This window comes from Cygnus atratus, chromosome 14 (genome assembly GCF_013377495.2).
Source record: "Cygnus atratus isolate AKBS03 ecotype Queensland, Australia chromosome 14, CAtr_DNAZoo_HiC_assembly, whole genome shotgun sequence".
Taxonomy (NCBI): Eukaryota; Metazoa; Chordata; class Aves; order Anseriformes; family Anatidae; genus Cygnus; species Cygnus atratus.
In genome coordinates, this window is record NC_066375.1 from 8,196,748 (window position 1) to 8,218,523 (window position 21,776).

At 39.8% G+C, this 21,776-nt stretch overlaps 1 protein-coding gene across 2 annotated transcripts in view; it reads right to left on the bottom strand.

Annotated features, from left to right (window-relative positions):
• Positions 1 to 7,897: 7,897 nt before the first annotated feature.
• CLINT1 (clathrin interactor 1) overlaps positions 7,898 to 21,776 on the bottom strand; it is a 47,803-nt gene continuing 33,924 nt past the window's right edge. For both annotated transcript variants that reach the window (XM_035559803.2, XM_035559802.2), the window contains exons 7-12: positions 20,006 to 20,240; positions 18,944 to 19,025; positions 15,170 to 15,247; positions 10,960 to 11,255; positions 10,117 to 10,321; positions 7,898 to 9,631 (exon numbers count right to left, since the gene is read on the bottom strand). In XM_035559803.2, coding sequence (XP_035415696.1) covers positions 9,270 to 9,631; positions 10,117 to 10,321; positions 10,960 to 11,255; positions 15,170 to 15,247; positions 18,944 to 19,025; positions 20,006 to 20,240 — 1,258 coding nt within the window. In that variant the 3' untranslated portion in view covers positions 7,898 to 9,269. The remainder of the gene's footprint in view (positions 9,632 to 10,116; positions 10,322 to 10,959; positions 11,256 to 15,169; positions 15,248 to 18,943; positions 19,026 to 20,005; positions 20,241 to 21,776) is intronic.

A 21,776-nucleotide genomic window follows, 5' to 3' on the forward strand; every position in this document is an offset into this window, starting at 1 on the left:
CCAGGGTGCGCCTGACTTGCCCTAAAACCCCCCAAACAGTGCAAAATGGTATAAACCTCAGTCTTTTCCAGCGTACCTTGTCACTCAGCATGGTGCTTGTACTGTTGTAATGCTTGCATGTTTACAAAACTGCCTTCCTCACCTGATGAGTTTTGTACCTGTAAGATAATGGGCAGTAATTATTTTAGAAGCAGCTGTGTTCTTGTCATTCCTTGTGGAATCAGGACGCTCTGAAGTCACCCCGTCCTTAGCTTGCTGTTTTAATTAAAAACACAGACCCTTGAAAGCAGATAGTACTGTCTCCAACTACTTGAGCCACAGCAAACCTTAGTGCAGCAGAGTGTGAATCACTTGCTGAGAGCCACCCTCGAACCTGGCCTCACATCTATTACCGAGTGTAAACTAATGAACAAAGAGCTGCTATTTATCAGGATATCCAGTGTAAGGGCTTTCAAAGAGTGCTGCAGGCTGACATGGAAATGATACAAGAGGTTGCAGCCCCTGACCTCAATAAAGGCTTCAAAGGAAGCTCCTGAAAAGTTTTGCAGCACAAAAATGAATTTCTCCTGGTACTGTAGCAGCCAGCGCACTTTAATAGCTAAAACTACATCAAGACTTCTGCTGACTCGGTGGGAATGACAGCTTTGTTTTGCAGGGAAGTGCTGTTCTGTGATATCTTTTTTGTTCCAAAGAAAAAGGACTTGTGACTTACACGGTGAACACATTAGCTTATGCAAGCAGCGCGACTGCAGCGACCGAGCAGACAGCGGCAAGGGGAGGAGGAGCTGGGGAGCACAAACCCAGCGTTCCTGCGAGGGACCGGGACAGACTATAACACTGCGATAACACCGCACGTATCAAAGAGATGGGAAATTAGAAACTGATTCACTGAGAGTCTGTCCCTACAGCGGGCGCAGCAGCCAAGTCCTGGGGGCGCCAGATGGAGCCAGGGGGCTGTGCAGCACAGGGAAGAGGGCGCGATACACAGCAGCGCTGGTCAGGGAAGGGACAATGCTGCTGAGCTTATGCTAAAGCCATGCTCTTGCTTGGCTGTAGCTTTGTTTGCTCTCCCTCTCATCAGCTTTCAGCTGTTCCAGCCATTTAGCTGACGGATGGCAGGGTTGTGCTCCACTGCACACCAGGTTGGTTGCTTGTAGGCAGCTGATTTTGCCTGGAGCAGCAGCTCCCTGTCAGGCTGCACGTCCGTATGGTGGCAGAGCCGCTCTCTGCCTGGGCACTGGACCGTGCCCCGCTGCTGCTCAGGAGCTGGACAGCAGGCCCGAGGCCAGGAACCGTCACTGCAGAACCGCTGGCTCTTGGCAAGAGAGGCAAGCAGGGGCAGATCAGCTGGCCAAAGCAGTTTGTCTCTAAATTAAATTGAAAACAGGCATCATGGCTCACCTCCAGCCTGCAGCCAGCCCCAGAGTGCAGACACAGGCCACAGGCAGCTGACCCTCACTGCCCCAAGCACACAGGGAAGGGGCTGTGCCCAGTGAGGCCAGCAGGCAGCTCCCCATCCATGATGTTTCTGCAAACCCTTCATTGTCTGCAGGTGCTTCAGGCACTTCCCATACAGCCAAAAGGTGACAAGCAGCTGGTTTGGCCCTTCCCTGCAGCCCAAAGACAGCATCCATGGGACAAAGCTCAAGTACCACTGCCTTGTGGCAGCTCGCCCTCTGCTTGGTGCTGTTAATGAGCTTGGAGTCCAGGTGACAGGGAAGAGAAGCACCGCCGTGACAGGCGTACATATTGGGAGAATGCAGAATGACCCAGCACCACGTAGGAGAATTCCTGCACTTTGAACTGGGCTGGAGAAAAGACCCAAGGCTAGCCTAGGAAGCTCAAAGTGGAGGCAGATGCTTCTTCCTCTCCTTTCAACACCTTGCTGGGACATGGGAGGTTGTAGTCCTCTGGCCAGAAGGGCAAGGGACAATGGGTGACAGAGGCTAGTGCACAGAGACCTATGAAGGAACTTAATTTCCATGTTTTTAGAAATTTAACCCTTAGTGTTCTCTCATTCTAGGATTTGGTTGCAAGTCAAAGCAGGAAAGATTTTGGTAATCTCATACTATCACCAACAGTTTGTTAGAAGACTAATTGCCAAGTAGCTTATGCATGTGGGACCATTAGTAATTCTGTAGCTATGCAAATTAAAACAGTGATGTATGATTTATAGCTTTAATAATGTTCTGAAGGCTCTTAAATTTTAATCACTTGCAACATCCTTTTTAATATTCAATTACTTTATTAACTAATTAGGTCACTTGCTGAAAAAGCACATAAGGCTCGTGCTATTTTAATATCAGCTGAACATCACAAAATACCTTTGAAATGGTGTAAATGGTTTATTTATTTTAAATAGATCATTAAGATGCTATAATTAATAAATCAATTACAGGAAAAAAAGACAATAAATTGATAGATGCCAAACCACAATAGTGGCTTCTCTGCTTTCTTTCTAAATGGTCACAGGGATGCTGAACTTGATGAGCATACCTTCCTAGATAATTTGTATTCAGCTGAAGGGATAAGGTTCAAGATATGCTTGGTTCATTATAGATGCTTTTTGTATCAATTTAGCTTTGATTGATAAAAGCTCCACAAATGACCTTGAAAAGTAAAAGTATTTAAAAGGACAGCCCTCCATTACAGTTTGCTCTTTTGTCTGTCTCAAAAAAGATAAAGCCGTAACATCTTAGTCCTGCTAATTTGGGGGTGAAAGGTAGAGCTCTGGAGGGAGGGAAGTTGGGTTGCTAATCAGTGACCTACCTGCTGTGCTGCAAACGGTTGAGGAGTCCAGTCCTCAGGAGAAACCAGAGTTTTGCTGGCTGGATTTGCTTCTTTGCCATGTCGAGAGCAGGGCAGGGAGTACATTTTGACAAGGTGTTAGGGAAAAAAAGAAATCTTTCATCTGTAGGCAATAGAAAAAAAACAGCCTAGCCTGCCCAGGGATGCTGTCAATCCAGCACAGGTTCTCAAAAACCTCCAAAGGCTCTTGTGTGCCTCAGCTGCCAGACTCCCTGCACTCCCGTGGCAGAGGGGTGGTACAGGTGAGGGTCCCAAACAGGGAGGATGAATTGGAAAGTGGGACGTGGGTGCCTCCAAATAATTAGCCTTACAATCTTCAACCACCCTGGGCAAAACCAGCCCAAGCTCCTTGGCTTCTCCATTTCTGCAGGCAGTGGAATTACGTCACCTCAACATTTTTCTAAGGAAGGAAACTACCTCAGTGCCCCAACACCCCAAATCAAAGAGAGACTCACCTCTGTCCCAGGGAGCCTGCAGACTGGTAATTTAACAGCTGACAGTCACTCCTAGCAGCACCGTGGCTTAAGATGAAATTGTAACTTTTCTCTAAGGAGAACTCCACCTCATTAACATTTTGCATCAAAAATAATTATTGCTACTTCAAGAGGCTCCTATTCAGCGTGATTACCCTTTGAAAAGAAGACAATACTAGACCAACCGGGGCTGGATTGTGTCTGTGCAGAAAGGACACGGCTGCTTAAAGTAATGCTACATCGACCTCACGTATTATGGGAGCTCCCCCAGGAAATGAAGGCGCAGACTACTACAAAAATAAGATACCAAGTGTTGCTACAGTTTGGGACAGTATCTCAGAACAAGTGCAGATACAATCCTTAAGGGTTCAGACACTTATGCAGTCAAGTGAGGTCACTGTCATTGTTTTTAAGTGTTTATTTCACCAGTCCTTTTGTACAACACAGCTCACGGGGTAGTCTAAGTTCCCTTACATGCCCCAGTTCTCTGTCAAATAGGTGCATTTTTATCACATTCATGTAACTTCTCCCCAGTCATTTGTTCACATGCTCGATTCCTGTGCCTATCAAATCATTTCTATATGAAAAAAAAACAACACATCTTCTTTTGTCAAACCAAAAAAGAGTAGATGGTAAATGGTCAACAGTGCCTCAGACTCAATTGGTACCAGGAGAAACAGGGGGAGAAATAGGGATGCAAAAGGCAGCAGAAAGCAGCCACAAGGCTTTGGGATTTCAGCCCTCTCGCGACGAGGCTGCAGCCCTCGCCTCTGCCACGAAGCCGCTGGTACCAAAGAGCAACTGTTAACCTCCCCGGCTCGATTCAACGCGACAGTGACACTTCACAGCACATTGCATCCAATCTCATTTGAAGCTGACAAAGATTCTTTCTGTTTTATATCTATTGGTTTATTAATGGACTACAGCCTCTTAAGCAGATGCATATTCATTAGATAGCCAGCTGTTAGGAGGTTCCCAGATGTCGAAAGTAGCTCTGTCTTGGAATGCATTCTTTTTTTCCTTCTCATGAAACAAAGTAATTGCAGCTCTATTAAAGAACCAGTTAATTACTGAACCAGTACCTTATGGCTCATGATAAAAAAAATCTGTAAATTTGCGACAAGATATTTTTGAAAGACAGAGATGAACTGCACCATACACATGGAACACTTACATAAACAGAGAGACCTGGATTATGCCATGTAAATTTTGTGCCTTTTACATTTTCCACATTCAGCAGAATTTCATACTGCTTATCCTCCCTTATTTGACTACAGGACCTAGAATCACATCAAAAAAGAGACACATTTCAGTTCTTAAAGGCTGTTTTACCCAAAGAAGCAAACTCCTGCAGCATCTGGCTAGGTAAAATTGGAACCGTATCGCTGAACAAGCTGTACAGATTGACTTCCAAATTCCACAGGCCACTCTTTTCAGTCTCACAACATTAACAGGGTTCACCTCGCTGTCTTTGCGACTTAGCGTTTCTATTTCTTCCCTTTAGCTCTAAACGCAGCTCCAAGAAGGCAGGTCTTAGAAGTGCAGCTAAAACAATACCGATCCTCCCCACCAAAACCTCCAGGAAGCCATTCTCCCACTGAGCTGTTTAAAATGTTAGGTCAGCTCCAAATTCAAGTGCTTTGGGGAAAAAGGTTCACAGAGATTCTGTGTTTCTGGCTGATGTGAAGGAGCTGCACAGCTGCTTGCTCCACCTCATCGGACAGCTACAGCCTCCAAGGAGCAGGCAGCACAGAGCTGCTTTGTCCCCCATGAAGAAGCTGTGCTTCAGTTACCTCTAATAGGAAAAAGAGGGCAACTCCCATTCCTCTGCTCTGGGCAGAGCTCCTGGGTGGAATAATTGGAAGCAGACAGGTATTCACTATTTGGTTGCCAACTCTCTCATTCTTTTTGCCAGTCAAATCTGTCAGCAAGTACCCAGAGCTGTACAATAAGCCATTTTTCAGCGTGCTGACATTTCTGAGTACTAACTGAAAAAAAGTTTCCCTTCCAGTTAAATTAAATATTTTGCTTAAAACAAAGATTTTCAATGTGCAGTCAAACCCAATGGGTTTGCCTGAAACAATTCTGAATTTCAGTCAGTGATGGCTTTGAAGAATACTGGGTGGGTGGGGGAGAAAAAATTACATCTCCATTAAAAACTTTAAGCAGAACCAAGAGAAGATACTATAAAACGTCACATGCTATAAAAGTGTTTACAGTTATGCACAAACGAACACAAAGGCAATTTTGTAGAGTGACTACTGGAGCAAAGGCCTCGGAGAATAAAAGTGTCTTTAGATATTTGTTATCCTGTTACAGTTGGTATCACCTTGAGTATACAATGCCTGCCTGCATTATGTAAACACTTCATTGATAAATCCCTCCCCCACCTCCCTGAAGCAGTGTCAGACTGTTTCTTAGCTGACAGATATAGCTGAAACAGATGCTGCTATAAATACCCTTGTTTAGCTGTTTTGAATATAGTTTCTTTTGTAGAACATAGTGGATGCTCTAATCATCACTGAACCTGCACCTGTGCTGGAGTTTGTCACACCTTTCACATATCAGGATTGATTTTTTTTTTAAAAGGATTCCAAAAACGTACACAGGAGATGGATTCTGATGACCCTAACCACAGACATCTTTTACCAAGGATTTCCCTAATTTTAACTGAACTTTAAAAAAGTTTACCATCTCAGAAGCTACAGAATGCAGAAGTTCACCTCTTACTACCAAACACAGTCAGTCCCCTCCATTTACTCCCTGTAAGCACCAAGCTCCGATGACAGGTTGCTGCTTTGCAGCTTGGTGCGAGAAGGCCATGCAGCTATGCTGGCAGTGGTCACAGGACTTCCAAGGCTGCCTTCAATCTGCTCTTAAACCTTGAGCACTTTGGACTCTATCACAGCGTCAGCACACATATTTTAGAACATGTGGAGTTCAACTTCTGAATAGTCTGGGCGGGAGAGAGCAAGGAAGTTAGATTCTTGCCCAGCACCCCTGGGAGAAAGCCAAACGTCCATATGGAGCACACGACGCAGTCACGCGCTGCATACCACAGCCACACCTAGGCTGCTGCAAGGTTCCCAGTTACAGCTGGACCTGGCTTTAAAAAAATGATGAAAGGAGTTATACTAACTAACATAACAGCGTGATTTAGGTTATATTGAAGTCATACTGGGGAGGAGTTGATGAATGGGTGATCTGTCACCATTCACACAGTAGCTCATTTGTACTTTCACCTGAAAAGATAACATTAAGAATTGAAATTATTTTGCTCATACCTGAAATATTGAGAGAAACATTTTATAATATCCATCTTAAACATGCTCAATATTGTTTGCTTAACAATCACAATCCATTTGAATCTAAGGACATAAACCATATCCTGCTAAGTGCTACTACCTATGCTCTATGTCCTTTACTGTAACTGGTGGAGAATGGAATGAAGCTCCCTTGCAAAAGGCTCTCCTCACTGCAGGTATAAATCACGTGGGGATGCACCTGACCCATTTTCTCAAGGGATCTTTCTGCATTATCTTTTCGTATATCTATTTTGGTTTAAAGGGCTTCCTTCCCGTCCACCTGAAGACGATCAAGATGGATGAGGAACTTTTTTTCACATTGCTTTGATGATTAGGATACTGACCCATATGAAGAACAAGGAATGGTTAGGGCAGGGAATCAGTTCAGTACTACAGTTGGTCTATAAGCCCATATTCCATTAACTAAGACATCTTTGACAGACACAAAAATCCACTCTGAACTGACCAACTGTTTTCCACTGGAGTTATTCTAATCCCTGACAAATGCTTCATTATAATTTATTGATTAGAAGAAAATCACTGGATCCTCTGAAGAGATCTGAGCAACCTAAACAGAGAATTTCTAAACTCAAAGCCAACTGTTTAACCAGCTAAACTTACCTTCAAAGGACAGTATAATGAATGGGCTCACCCGAAAATCTGCTAAATACTACTCAAACATTGCACCCCTTAAGCAACACTAACTACAGGCTTAATTTTCCTTGCCACCCACCTACCCTCCAGAACTAGCTTTCTTCCCACCACAGTTTTGCATATATCGAACCAGTTTGAATCTTCCCATCTGTTAGAATGAGAGGTTTTGAAGATGGTTCTTCCAGAGAAGTTTAAAGGTTTCAGCACAGGAACCAGAGCCATCTCTCCTACTCAGCTGTTAAAGCCTGCCTTGATTACTTTGATGTAACAACACTTGAAAGCTCCTATTCTTTGAAACTAATTTAAACACATTGAATTGTTGAAAGATTAAAAACCGCAGTCAGCTAATTACACTCACTCTCATCTCTTATTCAGCAAATGAATCACTTTTCATTACCACTTAGCTGAAGTACATGAATTTCTGCCTAATTAGAAATGTTGTAGATGGAGCATTAGCAAGGCTGGAGCGGGTCAGGATATCTTGCCTGCTTCATTTTTAATTCCTAACAGTAGAGCCAGATAGGAAAGGCTTCAGATAAGAAGTCATTAAACAATTTTAAATTATTTATAAAAATTACTTTGCCCAAATTATAATTATTTTTTTTCCCAAATGCTCTCATAAACGTCAAATGGAATGAAAGGCAAAGCAGCCCAACATTGATTTTAATGAACATTTTAATGTTATGTATAACAGAACATTATGAATACAATGAAAACAAAGTTTTATCAATTTAATAATAAAAAAATCCAACATAAGAAAAGGGAGGCAATAAATTTCATACCTATAGTATAGTGCTTATTCTTACCAATATTCCCAATTTGTGAATACAACAATGTCTTTGTATTCCAGATTCTAGAATCATGATTCATGTGGACTTAGATGCAAAATTACAGAAGGAAAAACAAAAAACCCCCAAAATCTTAATCCATTCTTTTGTTTTCAGTAAGTCAGTAAAATCTTTGACTGCTACAGGTTTCCTTTATTAATATATATATTTTACTCCTCTATTGGATTTCACAGCTGCTAAATGCCATATTTACACAAAAGAATCACCAAGGGTTGTATGAAAGCTAAGATTCAATGCTGTTGGATTAGGTCGGGTTATAGATTTACATAACATGGTGTAATCTGCCTTGTTATTTTTGTAATGATGCAAAAAATAAACATTTTTGCTTTCTGACTGCTGCTGACACTGTAAACCAGTGGCTCCATAGCTGGTGGTAAAAAGGATGCTAACTGCCACTGTAAAAACTGCAAGAAAGTGCATTTTCTGGAGTTGTATAAAAGGAAACCTTCCAGCAGTCTCAGATAAATCTTCTCCCAGACCTGCACTGGATATCAGTTATAACAGAGGCATGTAAAGCCCCAAAAATCTATTGATCACCAAATTGCTGAGAGACGATGTTTACCATAAAAATTTGGGTAATATAGCAGTGCGACTGGAACATTAGCAAAAGTATATATACATTCCAGGTCCCTTTGAATTAGCCATAATCACATATGTAAGCCATTTTTTGGACAAAAATATATATTCTTATAAAAAACTGATTATAGTACTTGAGTGACTTCAATTGTGGACTCAGAGTGGTAGTAAAAGGAATGATCCAATTATGACAAAGCGATCAGGGAGAGGGGGAAAAGAAAGTCAAGCTCTTCAAGAAAAAAGAAAAGTATAAAATTAGATTCAAACATTTTTACCCAACCCCCATTCCAGTCTTCCATCAAGTCCCGAAGTTAAAATTGGTTCTTCTACCTAGGAAAGGCTTTGATGGTCTCAATACAAATTATTTTGCAAAATCTAATACATTCCTTAGAAGAACCTTTCATCTCTCCAGAATTTGAACACTAGTTATTTCAACATTTAGAAAATAGCTTTTGGTTCTTTATGTAGATACTTTAACTGCTAAAGAAAAAAAAAAAAGTAGTATTGATCAGTGTTTTCCATCCCTTCCCCAGCTATATTTGTGCAGCTAAAAATCCTTCATTCAGTCTGCCCATTTATTTTTAATTTATTTATTTTTACAATCTTTATTTGCTAAAATTGGCAAAATTTGCAAAGGCATCTTGCTTGGGTTGAACAGTCCCAGTAGTCATAGAGGTCATAGAGATATTGGGTACTCCCATTCCTATTGTGCCCGTCAAACCCATTCCTGTAGCTGGCAATCCCATGTTCATGTTTATCCCCATCATTCCCTGGTTCATCATAGGCGTGGGTCCCATGGAGGTCATCCCCATCGTACCTGACATCACACTCTGCATTCCCATCCCCACAGGAACAGACCCTCCCATCAGTGGGCTTGTCTGGGGTCGTACAGGCATCATGTTAGGTTGAGGACTGAGGTTCACAGCTGCAAAGTTTTGAGTCATGACATTCATAGGTTGTTGCATATCTGCAAAAGGAGAATAAGAATTCAAAAACAGTAAAGCAGATTCTGTTTGAAGGCCCTATTTATTTTAATTAACTTATGCAATCACTGCCGTGAATATATGATGGCCCAGAATGTAGCTATTTCGTTCGTTTCCGTATTTTCTACGTGAGGACTCAGAAAACATTTAAAAACAATTTTTAAATAGCATTTGGTAGCAATACATGCTGCTATGCATATTCTAGAGAACTTCTAGAGATAAGGAAGCCTGAAATCAAGATACGCCAACAGTGTAAACTCTGCAGTAAAGGCGTGCAGTTACTAGCCTCCTAGCTTGTCAGGCTCTGTTTAGAAAATACCATTTTGTGTCAGAAGCATCACAGTAGTTTAAGAAACAATTATGACAACGTATGAAAATAATTAGCAGAATACTTCATCTCAAGGACAGCTTACTAAATCCCTAGAGAGCTCAGTGTGCAAAGCAAAACGGTGCACCAACAGTAACTCACTTTGTTGCTGCATCATGGTATTAAGTGATGGCTGCTGGGGTTTGGAAGGCTGCATCCCAGGTACTAAATTGTCCAAACTGATATTTACACTGGGATCTGACCAAGTTGAAGGTAGAGTTTTGCTTGCGTTCTTCTGGACCATCTCTGTGCTTGCATTATAAAGAGGGTTAGGCTTCGGCATCAAAGTGTTCACGCTCTGCAGAGGCTAGAAAAGAAGTTGTTGGGATACCCTGAAACAATTTACTAATAGGCTTCAGGACTAAACAACAGGTATTTATTTTTCCACAGAAGACAAGAAGGAGACACTGAAATTGCTTTGTTTTTAGATGTGAATTTCAGCTCTTCCAAAGCAGTGCTCCCATTTGCTGTTACACCATTAGAATGGGTTAAAGTAGTATCAAGATGCCCTAATCCCTATTTAGTATGACAGTGATAATCTGTAGTCAAGTTCTCAACTCAGAGATACTGATTTTTAACTCCTAATACCAAATCAACCTGCTATGGTTTCCAAAAAATCAGTGACTCTCCATGTAAGCAGTCAACTCCAGATTTTGAGAATACAGGCTAGTCCTCACCTCCATCCCCTTGAGACTGGAAACCTGTAGCATTCGGTGGATGATGGCTTTAAGGTTTAAAACATCAACCTTCTTCCCCAGAAAAACTGCAACACTTAATACAGCAATGAAGACCATCTCAGAGAGGACTGGCATATAAAAAGAGGCTTTTCAAGAACTTTTCTAGAACTTCTAATATATTTTCTTTTCAGGAGACCAGTCTATCATTTTCAGACACAACATTAAGGAGAAAGCAAAAGATTAGGAAATCGTACAAACAGCTGCATACCTGTGACCTTGACATGGGTAAACCGATGCCTACAGCATTGGAGCTCATCATAGAGAAATTCATACTTTGTGAAGAGGTCATAGTTGTCTGAGAGGGGCCCATCAAATCAAAAAGATCTGCAGAATTTGAAGCAGTTGGAGCCTGGCCAGAAGCTGGCTGCGAGCTACTGAAGAGCTCTATAGCTGGCTGCTGTGCCACGTTGCTGAAGAGCTCTCCAGATGAAGCACTAGGACAAGGAGAAGCTTGGTTGAAGGCACTCCAGTCACCAAAGTCTCCATTTCCACTTGTTGCTGTACCTGAAGGGAACAGTGCAAGAGGAAGGAAGACGGAAGAAAAGGTAGAAGGCTTAGAGAAAGGCACTAAACAAGTCCCATATTCCATGAACTGAAACAAATGAGAGCTGATCTGTGTCTGTCCAGATTAACATCTGCAGGTAGAACCTCCATCTGGACATCACTCCCTCTCATGAATATTCCAACAATTTTAACAAGGTAGCAAAGGAAATATGAAAACACCCCTACACAGAAAGAATGATATATGATAACATGTCACCTGTAGATACGAAACAAGTAGGGACAGGTTTTCTTTAGACAAAATTTGAAAGAAAGATAACTTCAGAGTAGAATGTAGGCAACAAGCAAAACCAAACGTAGAACTTGATGACATTTATCACCTTCTTAGCTCGGAGCCCTGGTCCTTGCTGAGAGAACTGCTGTCAGGAACGAGCCACTTGATGAAGCAAATTCCATCGTGATAAAATACAAAACCAACTATTTCTAAATTTGCTATATACAATCAGTAACTCTTCATATAAAAAATGTTGAGGGGAATAAAAGCTTTGAAAGCAATTAAGAATTCCTACCAGGGAATTCTTATTTGAGGTGATAGTCCCATCCCATGAAGTGCTCATGCAAAACACATCAAGTTTTCAAGATGTCCCTTGATTTAAAACAGAAATTGAATTCAATTTTGGATCTAATACATCTCTCAGGAAAGGTTTTGTTGAACTCGTAGGTCGTCACTAACACTTTGTTTCATTTCAACATGCCAGGGTTTTTGCAGACAAGTGTTTTAATAAAAAGCAATTCACAGTAAGATGCAGAGAGAGATATGAAGTGTCTACCAGTATAACTTGTTTATACACAACCACAAGGGTACCGATTTCAGGATCACACATGTCCATACACAAACCAGTGAACTGAGAATATTTCATAACCTTTGAGTCAAATGGAAGTAGATGTTATCTCCCTTAAAAAATGCTTTTTTAAATTAAAAAGAAAAGAATTACTTCAGAGCAGCGATAGGGGAATAAGAGATTAAAACAGCATCCACAGGAGATGCTAAAAATAAAGCAATGCCATTTAAGCTGCTCTCACTCCTACATCATGAATCTTGTTCCAAGTTTGGGCCATTGTACAGGTCAGCTTTGTGATTATGTCACTGATACTCTTGTGGTACTTGAACTAAGTCACAAGCAATGTCATTGCCATATGAAGTGAACTTCGAGTTCTAATGAACAGTAAATCATCCTCTGAATTTCTTTAGATGAGCTAATAAAAATTCGAGCACGTAAAGCTGGAGCAGATGAATCCAGTGTCAGCTTCCACTTCCTAACCCATACGACGCCCAGCTCTATAACGGCCACCCATAGCAATTGTCTGCAACTACATTCTACCTACTCAAAACATAATAGCAATAAATTACATGGAATGTGAAAGACCATCAATATACACGTTCAGCCCTTAATCATCTTTATCTTCATCAATGCATTAGAATTTAAAGAATGGTAGGAGAGTGAATCCGTTCACAAAATCTAAGTATTGCCAACAATATCATTGCACAAGTGGACTCATATTAGCTTAGGGCCTTGCTAGAACATTTGCTTTGATCTCCCTCACAAACATGGGCTATATTAGAATATTTCAATTAGTATTGCATATTAAAAATTAAAGCCTACTTTAAATATTCCTCCTAGAAGAAGCACACTCAGCATTTACTTATCTACGTTCAGACCTGTGCAATGAGCACCAATAATGGAAGTGGGGATAAAACGTATACGGCTTTGCCCCTTCAGTAGAACTTCAAAGATGATTAATCATGAAGAAAAAGATTTCTACAGGGGCTTAGGCTGTTCAGGAATGATTAATCATTTTACAGGACTACTTGTCCCTTGCATAATGGTGATTGGAATAGATTAATCATGTTAATGCAGATAAAGGATTGTATCAATTTAGGCTGTATTAACACACAAATTATTTGCATAGTAGGCGGCTTTGTGTTTGCAAAACAACTTGGTTTTGAGTGAGAAAGCCTGTGAAAAAATTACAGCAGTTCTTTCCTGCTAAGTAAATTAAAGGTATATTATTAATACACATCCAGTACATTTTCTTAACATAGCACATGTGAAAAAAATGACAAACTATAAATATGCTGACTAAAAGCTGTCTCACAGGTAGATCTGCTGATCTTGCCACACTCTAGATGTATTCCTGCATTCTCACTGAGATCACCCAGCTACAAAAACACCAACACTGTCCAAGTTAACTTCACAAAAAACAGCCAGCTTCCCTCCCTCTGTGTTCATTTGCAGCACTGTTCTGCCTGGGTAGCACTGGAGGCTCCAAAAACACTTGACCAAAAAGAAGTTGATTGCTTTAGATGGCTTCCTAGCATTTATTTTTTCCACAGTCCAGCTTTAAGAGAAATTCTGTGCATGTTGTTTTTCAAACAGTGGCTGTGTGTACCTAGTAACTTGTCTGTTTGCATGCAAAATGACTGCACCGAGCCAGCTGCCTGGGCACAGGAAAACTCTAAAGTGCGGGGCATACAGCCAGGCAAGGGCAAAACTGAGTGCTGTCCTAATGAGCATTACTAAAAACTTTGCTCTTCTGATTGGCACGGACTCGTTCACCTCGGACTTCAGCAAGATCCACACTTTTTTTTTTTAAATACGTTTCTCTTAAAAGGGAAATGAAAATAAACTGTTACTTAGCCAAGATAAAAGTGTTAGTCAGCTTCACCCCACAAATGCATATAGGCATCAGTCAATGACATTATACTGTGTACACGGGGCACACACCTTGACAGAATTCCCCTCCAATGTACTAGGTTTTCCAGTAGTAACCCAGACAGCATTGAAGACTGGAAACAGCTTGTCACAGCCTTCCCTCATTACGCAATCTGACAAGGCCAACATAATTAAGCTTGTAATTGTTTAGAGATGCACACTTTCTTTTTTTTAAATCTTAGGAGACAGATGGAAGCTGAGGGTATCTCATTTTTCTAGCACAAGTGAGCTCCTATTTTCCATTGAACATGATTGTCTTTTGTTTTTGTTCAACTTACCCATTTAATTTACTGTTCTGCCTGTCTTGAAAGTTCTTAAGACCAATATGAACTCTGTACATATTTAGAAACTATAAAAAACAGCGTAAGACCTTCTGTGTACTTTTCAGTTCACTGTCAGCATTACCACAATCAAGCAAAGCAGACTACCAAGCACCTCATCCAAGTCCTTCCCCCCAGGCCCAAGCAGCTAGTAGGTTCTTTCCTTAATTATCTACCCGTGTCTGAAAAGCTTGCAAACTGTTAGTTGAAGTATTAGAAAAATGACTAGTTTTTACTGCAAATAGTTGAATAATCCCACACAAAGCACTGGGAAGACTATGATGATTAATAATCTGAATAGTCCTATCACTACAGCCAATTTTCCAGTCATTTTGGAAACACAGATACCATCATATTGAAACATTCATCACTGTAGAAGGCCAGTTAAGACAGCTCTGCCCACTATTAGAGAAGTGGGGTGTGCTGGGCTCTACGATGCTTAGTGAGCACTTCGGCCAGCATTTAGACCCACACTTGTTTGTTTCAGGTTTTACTCAGTCACATTTTGTTTCAGTTAGTTCCAAAATTAGATTTGGAGCTTTGCTCTAAGTTTTATTATGTGCTTTTAAATAAACAGGGGTGTATTTGGAACCCCTAACACATTTTTCTGAAACAGAGTTGATAAAGAGTTTTAGGCCCATGAGACAAGTGCTAAGTGCTGTACTAGACAACGGATCTCTTCCTTACTCAATATCAACACTTGTGTCCAGTTAAACAAACAGGGTTTGCCTTGGAAAGAGAAATGACTTTCAATAACGCCACGTGGCATCTCTTCCCCTCTCTCTGCCCTTAAACAGCATTTCAATCTGTAAATTAATCCTACCTTGCGATGATGGGAAACTTGCTGTAGCAGCAGCTGAACTAAAATCAGCAAATCCTCCAAATGGGTCAGTTGATCCACCTAGAAACAGAAGGAAGCCGAATATTGTTAAAGGACTCTACAAAGAACCATTGCAATAAATGTACGCAGAATTTATGAAGAAAAGCTGTCCTGTATTTAGCAGGATGGATTTATTGATTCTGCTCCATAAGTTCACAATGGTTTTCCTGTTCATCACCATACTATATTTATACAAGCCTGAGCAACAATAAACTGGATTATTTCCAGCTACACTGCAGACTTTGCAGTTTTGTTTTCTTAAGATCCGAGTTCTTGATATCTCTAAAAATAAATTTAAAAAGAATAAAAAGGTTAGAAAGGGTTCTCCTAACGAGGGATGCTGCTAGTCTGACAGTTTGTGAAAATAAAACTTTGGAAGTTTTTATATATAAAAGCCAAACATTCTCACCATAAAAAGAGTTAATTTATTATGCTTACTATGAAAAATTAAATATCATCTTATATTTATTTTTATGTTACTTAAAGCATGAATGATTTTGCAGTAATCTTGAATTGGAATCTCAAGGACGTGGCTTGTGTTTGTGATTGCCCTTTTTTAAAGATCTTTGTGTCCTTTCTACAGCATGAACATTAAGTTTTCCTACCAGACATCTGTATACAGCAAATAAGTTATCAACTTCTGAATGTAGCATGTTTTTTCACAAAAAAACCACAGCCAAGATATAGAAACAGAAGATTTAAGAATCATATACTAGAAAGCTTTTTTCCTTTAAATAAACGAGAAATATTTTACAACAAATCTGTCAATTATCCTCACTATTGCTTTTAACTAGCTACTCCACAGACCCCAGAAAGCTAAGAAATTGACCTTATTTGTTTGTCCTCAAAGATTTCACCTCCAAACAGTCCTACCCTTAGAAGAAGCTGCAGCAGTTCAATTATTTTGCTTTTAGTGTTATGCGTACATTATATAGGTTACATCACAGCTGCTTAGCCTGCAGTGCTTAGAAACTAGCCAGGTGGGACTGGAACATCTGTGCTGCACTCAAACACCACCAGGGACAGCTTCCAACATCTGGTGCCATTTCTGAATTGTCTTATCGCTGCAAGACATTCTGCCCCATCTGCTACTCTCAACTGGGTTAATTAAACTAGAACCATCTCCTTTTTAATAAATGGCTAGCAGTAATAAAAGGAGCCATTCACTTTCTAATACATGCATACTTGTATTTCTTTTTAATGTTATTTTACTGTAGACATTGCTAGGAAGGCGACTGTTCTTCCAAGGGGAAGTATCTCTTCCTGCAGCATATGGTATAGAACAACAGAAGGGAATGCAAGGACAGTCTTTAAATTTTCAGAAATATAGCACTACTAAAACCATTTCACCACCTTTTCAAAAGGGAGAAGATTACAAAGTTAAGAAATTTCTTCAACACAAATTCTGAAGTGATGTAATAAGCACCTTTCATCCATTAATACAGAAGTTTTATACCGAATGCAAATTATGAATGAAAAGGGGAGGATAAGCCAGTGAAATATCAGGCTAAAAATGTGCTCTGATGAACCCACAGCTTTGTCTACTGCAATGAACGTTTTCAAGTAATTTTTCCACCACACGTTCTGAACTCTGAGATGGACACAGTAATGGTTTGAAGGTTTATAAGCAGAGATACCACACTCTAATTCTATCGGACCACATCCTAAAACAGAAACAAGCTCTCATGCTACACTTACTATCCCCCCCTTGGTTATTTGTCAAAGCATCTAGTGATAATTTCATTTTAAAAACAACTAGGTTCAAACCCAAAATAACACCTTAACTTTCTCAGTCAAGTCAATTTTTTCTCCACCTCTGTTGCATGTTTTCAAATGAAACTGACTTCCAGAGGAAGATAGCAAAGCTTAAGCTGAATGCATCAACTCTGGACAAAAAAAAGGTATCGCCGGCTAAAATTAAAGAACCTAGTCTCCAGTAACACCAAAAAAAATACTTCCAGCAGGTCTATTCATACATTCTACAACTCCCCGGATTGCTCCTTCATGACATCTCCCCTTATGTACAAATTGTGTTGCTTCAGTAACGTGTAAACCCCCAAGCTTCACCAACTTTCTTCCAGATCTCTGCACCTAAAAATACAAAGATAAGCAAATTCTGAGTTCCCTGAATTCACATGACTTCCCTGCCAACTCCTTCACAGGCTAGATCAAAGGCTGTGTGTGACCCTTTCCCTGTGTCTTGCTTGACACTGGGAATATTCCCACACCCTGTGCTGCAAGGAACAGTGGTCATAACAAGTGACCTGCACGTGAAGGACAGTGCTAATCTTCTCAACATGAGCTATCCTCAAAGATTCCCATGTGAGAGCTGTCACTATGAATGAACCCATTCCATCTGCCTTCCCAGGTCAGAAGAGAGGTTATTTAGCAGGACCAGCTGGTAATACGCATCTTCTCAACACCATTTGTAAATGCTGCTTTGGGAAAAAAAGAAAAAAAATCAAAAAGGCAAAAAAAAAAAAAGGGCTTGCTACAGAGAACCAAACTGATGAAAGATTCAAATGTGCTGTAATGTCAAAGCACTTTACCTATGGTTTGAAACACGGAAAGGCTCAATTTGAACTGAAAATGTCTCTTCTTAATACAAATTTTTTATATATAAAAAGATACAGACTTATGTATATAAACAAAGTAAAACCAAAACAGCTCCCTTCTCTTTTTCCAGTCAAGAGGACAAAGGCCTTAAAATCTGGGTAATGAAATTTCAAGTATTGATTAGGGGTAGTGGTTGTGATCCAGGATCTTAAAATTCCACTGAATTGTTGTAAATCCCAAGTACATGAACACCTCTGTATATAAAGTTACACACAATTTTACATTTTCTTTAAAATGAAGGTGAAGCTGACTATCTGTGGTGCCCACGACATATACAGACTTCAACAAATAATATGATTATGATGCAATTTCCAATAACAGAATTTGTTTCTTTGCAATGGAGAACAGTTATATGAAAGGTTTCTACATATATATAAAAACACGTGAGCATTTAATTCTCTATTCAAATTGATCTTTAAACAAAAATTCTGTTCACTGTTTACTTTAAATGTTAGGCCACAAATGCATGGAAGTCCCTTTTCTCTTCCATGCTAGTCGCAATCAAAACCTAGTATTAGAAGAACCTGTAAGCACAATAAAAACCTAAAACTTTGCAGACTTGTAATAAGCAAAACAACCGAACTCCCGAATCCCCGTTTCAATCCTGTATACAATGCACTGATATTTAACATACTCTGAAAAAGAAACTGCAATTTGAGAGCGTAAGATTAAGTCCATATGAGCATTAATGGACTTAAATTCAACTGCACATTTAGAGTCTGAAGGGACATGTTTTACAACGAACAGGTTTACTTTTAGGTAGCTATTTCATCCATTTCTAGCTGTCCAGCCTTTGAATTGCACTATGAGAAATGCTTAAATGTGAATTGATTGCACTTGCCTTTAGAGTTAATTATAATTAATTGCATTACAAACAGCTTCTGACTGATCTGGTAGTTAATCTTTGTCCTGCTAACTTTTATTAATCCCATGCAATAACATTTACAATACCTTGCTGCAAAAGGTTCTAGGCAGCTCTAAATTTTTGAGTATTACTTTCTCAGCTTATCTATTCCTCTTCATCTGTGGAACATCAAAAAAGTTTATCCTCAAAACTGGTCCATCAGAATATACATTAAGACAACAAAAAAATGCACTAACCTGTTGAGACTGGCTGGCTTACTCCATCAAACAACAGATCAACCAGGTCATTAGAAGACTTGCTGCCAGAGGGTACAGAAGCCTGAAGAAGAAATCACACAGTTAATCTTTTGCACCCCCAATTCTTTTTAAACAGAAAGCTAGTTGATGCTTTCTTTAGAGGTTCCTGCTGTTTGAACTGCAAATTCATTTCTGTCATATGAAGAATCAAAAAACAGAACTGGACAGAATCATCATTTGTTCAAAAATAAGACTTCTGCCTTTAAAGAACAGCAGCGAAGTGAAATATTGACATTTGCAGAACTCCTTTTACATCGACTGACATTAAAAGCAAGTCAGAGGAAGAAGAGTTGCACTTTATCTGTTCCACTATGATTAAGAATCAATCCCTCCTCATAAAGAGCAAGGAAATTAAAAGTAGGACAAAATACTCCATGTGACCATGGGTTCCCTTAAACTCCACTATGGTATCTATACAGATGCATGAGGAAAACCAGGGCCCTGTTTGATGAATGTAAGCGTAACACAGCAGAACTTCCTGTGAAAGTTACTGAGTCAGATCTGACATTAAGTCATGCTGAACAGACAGCTCAAGTTCACACCAGTTCAGAAAGCAAGACAACTGTGCTCTCACAAGCAATTTGGTATGACCCTGTTAAACTGTTAGCTGTATTACCTACAACAACTTAGAGAAGAACCTAAAAGATATGTAATTTTAAAATATTGCAAGTGAAATACACAGTTCAAAGTGCAGCTGTTTGTGATGTTGTTGGTTGATTTTGAAATAGACTAAAAACCAAAACACAAAGTCATTTAAGATGAGTGCTTTGTAGAGATGGAAGGTTTGTCTCTGAAGCTAGTCACTGAAACCTAGCTAAATTACAGATCAAATACTAAACAGCTGGTTTCACCGCCTTTGAAAACCGCACGTGCCTATTTTTGATAGAATGGTTCCCTTGAATGCTACGTAACAAAAATTCGATTTCTAAACTAAGTTGTTTCAGTGTTTAGAAGAACACAGTTTCCAAAGTCATATTTTATTTCACTCTCCTGTCATCTCACCTTTGCCGTAGGCTGTGCAGTATGAGATGCAACATTCTGTTCTGGACTTGCTTTATCCCCTGTATAATGCGCTGCCGCTCCCAGATCAATGGTTTTCGAAGGATTTGCTGTACGTTTGTGTATGGTGGTGGTAGCCTGTGTAATATGAATATGTTTGGTTGTCACAGTCTCCTCTTCATCTTTAAATTCAGCTTTGGGAGATTTACCTCTTCGTGATTTTTCCTCATCACTGTCACTAGAAGAACAGAAGTGATAAAATACCATTCACAATGGATTTCCCAGTTACTTAAGCAGACAGTTGACTTAAGCCACAGGAGTTTTGATTACTGCAATTCCTTGTAGTGATGGTTCATAATGAACAAAATAAAATACTTCCTACATTTGAGAAAGCTAATGTTTTATCCTTACGTTACACATCTTAAAGAGCGTATAGCACTGCACCTATAGTACATAAGAGAAGCAGATATTTTGTTACCTCTTAACTGCAAGGCCACAGCAGAGGTTAAGAGGAAATCACGGTTTAAATCCAGCACGCTTAATTACCTTCTGACAGGAACTCCCACACATATTATGTAACACTTCAGCAACAAAAAGTTTAGTTGGCAAGTCTGCTCATTACTTACCCCAACAGCCAGAAAGCAGTGCACAAGATACAGGTATTATCTTTCAGATTTCAAGAACACCATTCCTATTTAAACTTATTTCCCTTTCCAGATAAATGGGATTTTATTTTCTTCAGAATGTTTATGGAAAAAAATGTTCACAGAATTATGCACTAAAATGATACTATTCATTTTCCATAGAACACATTTATTCTCAAAATGTAAAAGAATAAGAGTATCACCATTTCAGGTGAAAACTTTTTAGATGTCACTGTGCAATATCTGTTTAATCTGTTATGTTTTCTACTCTTACAATTCAAGCCTTTCACAAGCAAACCAATTGCTCCTTCAACAAGTCATGTTGCTTGTAATCATCAGGATAAGATTTGTACACAAAGGTGAAAATTGCTGTAGAGAAAGCTTAAATATATTGAAAAGTATTTTGAAATAGTAATTCCCTTAGCAACACAGTTGAAAGTAGAAGGTTTTTATATTTTAATAATGCATTAGAATACAAAAACTGCAAAATTTAAGAAAGGCTGTCCCTTTGTCAGTGGGAATATGACAGTAACTGCAATATACTCTGGAGGGTAGCCTTTGTTCTCCGTTAACAATAGTGTGCTTTTCGGAATACACTGTAGGCATCTTACTTCCTCTATGCGTACTTCCTTTTCACCGCTGGGGATGGCTCAATTCATTACCATTAGGCAAAGTAAATGCTCAGCATTTTTAAAATCATATCTTCAGGCCAACCGAGTAACTACTGGAATTTGCCTGAACCAGCCTTATACAGACAAGTGAACTCAAATAGCATCACCTAAGCTCACATTTCCAAGGCACTACAACCTCGGCTTGCAACAGCAGGCTACTGCTCTTCCAGTTCTGGATTTCTGCACATATGCTATGTGCAAAATAAATAAGATGGGACACTAACCTCATTTTTCAATTATGACATCAGGATTTAACACAAGCCTCCAAACAAGGCTGGTTTTAATGTTAGTACACATCACCTATACTCCTCCAAGGCGTTCAGAATCAACGTTGCCTTTGAAATGTGTTGAACACATCTAAGATCAGGACATCACAACTGAGTCTATTACAGCCTGCTGCAATGTAATTCTCGTCATCACTACAGAGTCTGCCTAGTCCACGCACACATTCTGTAGGTT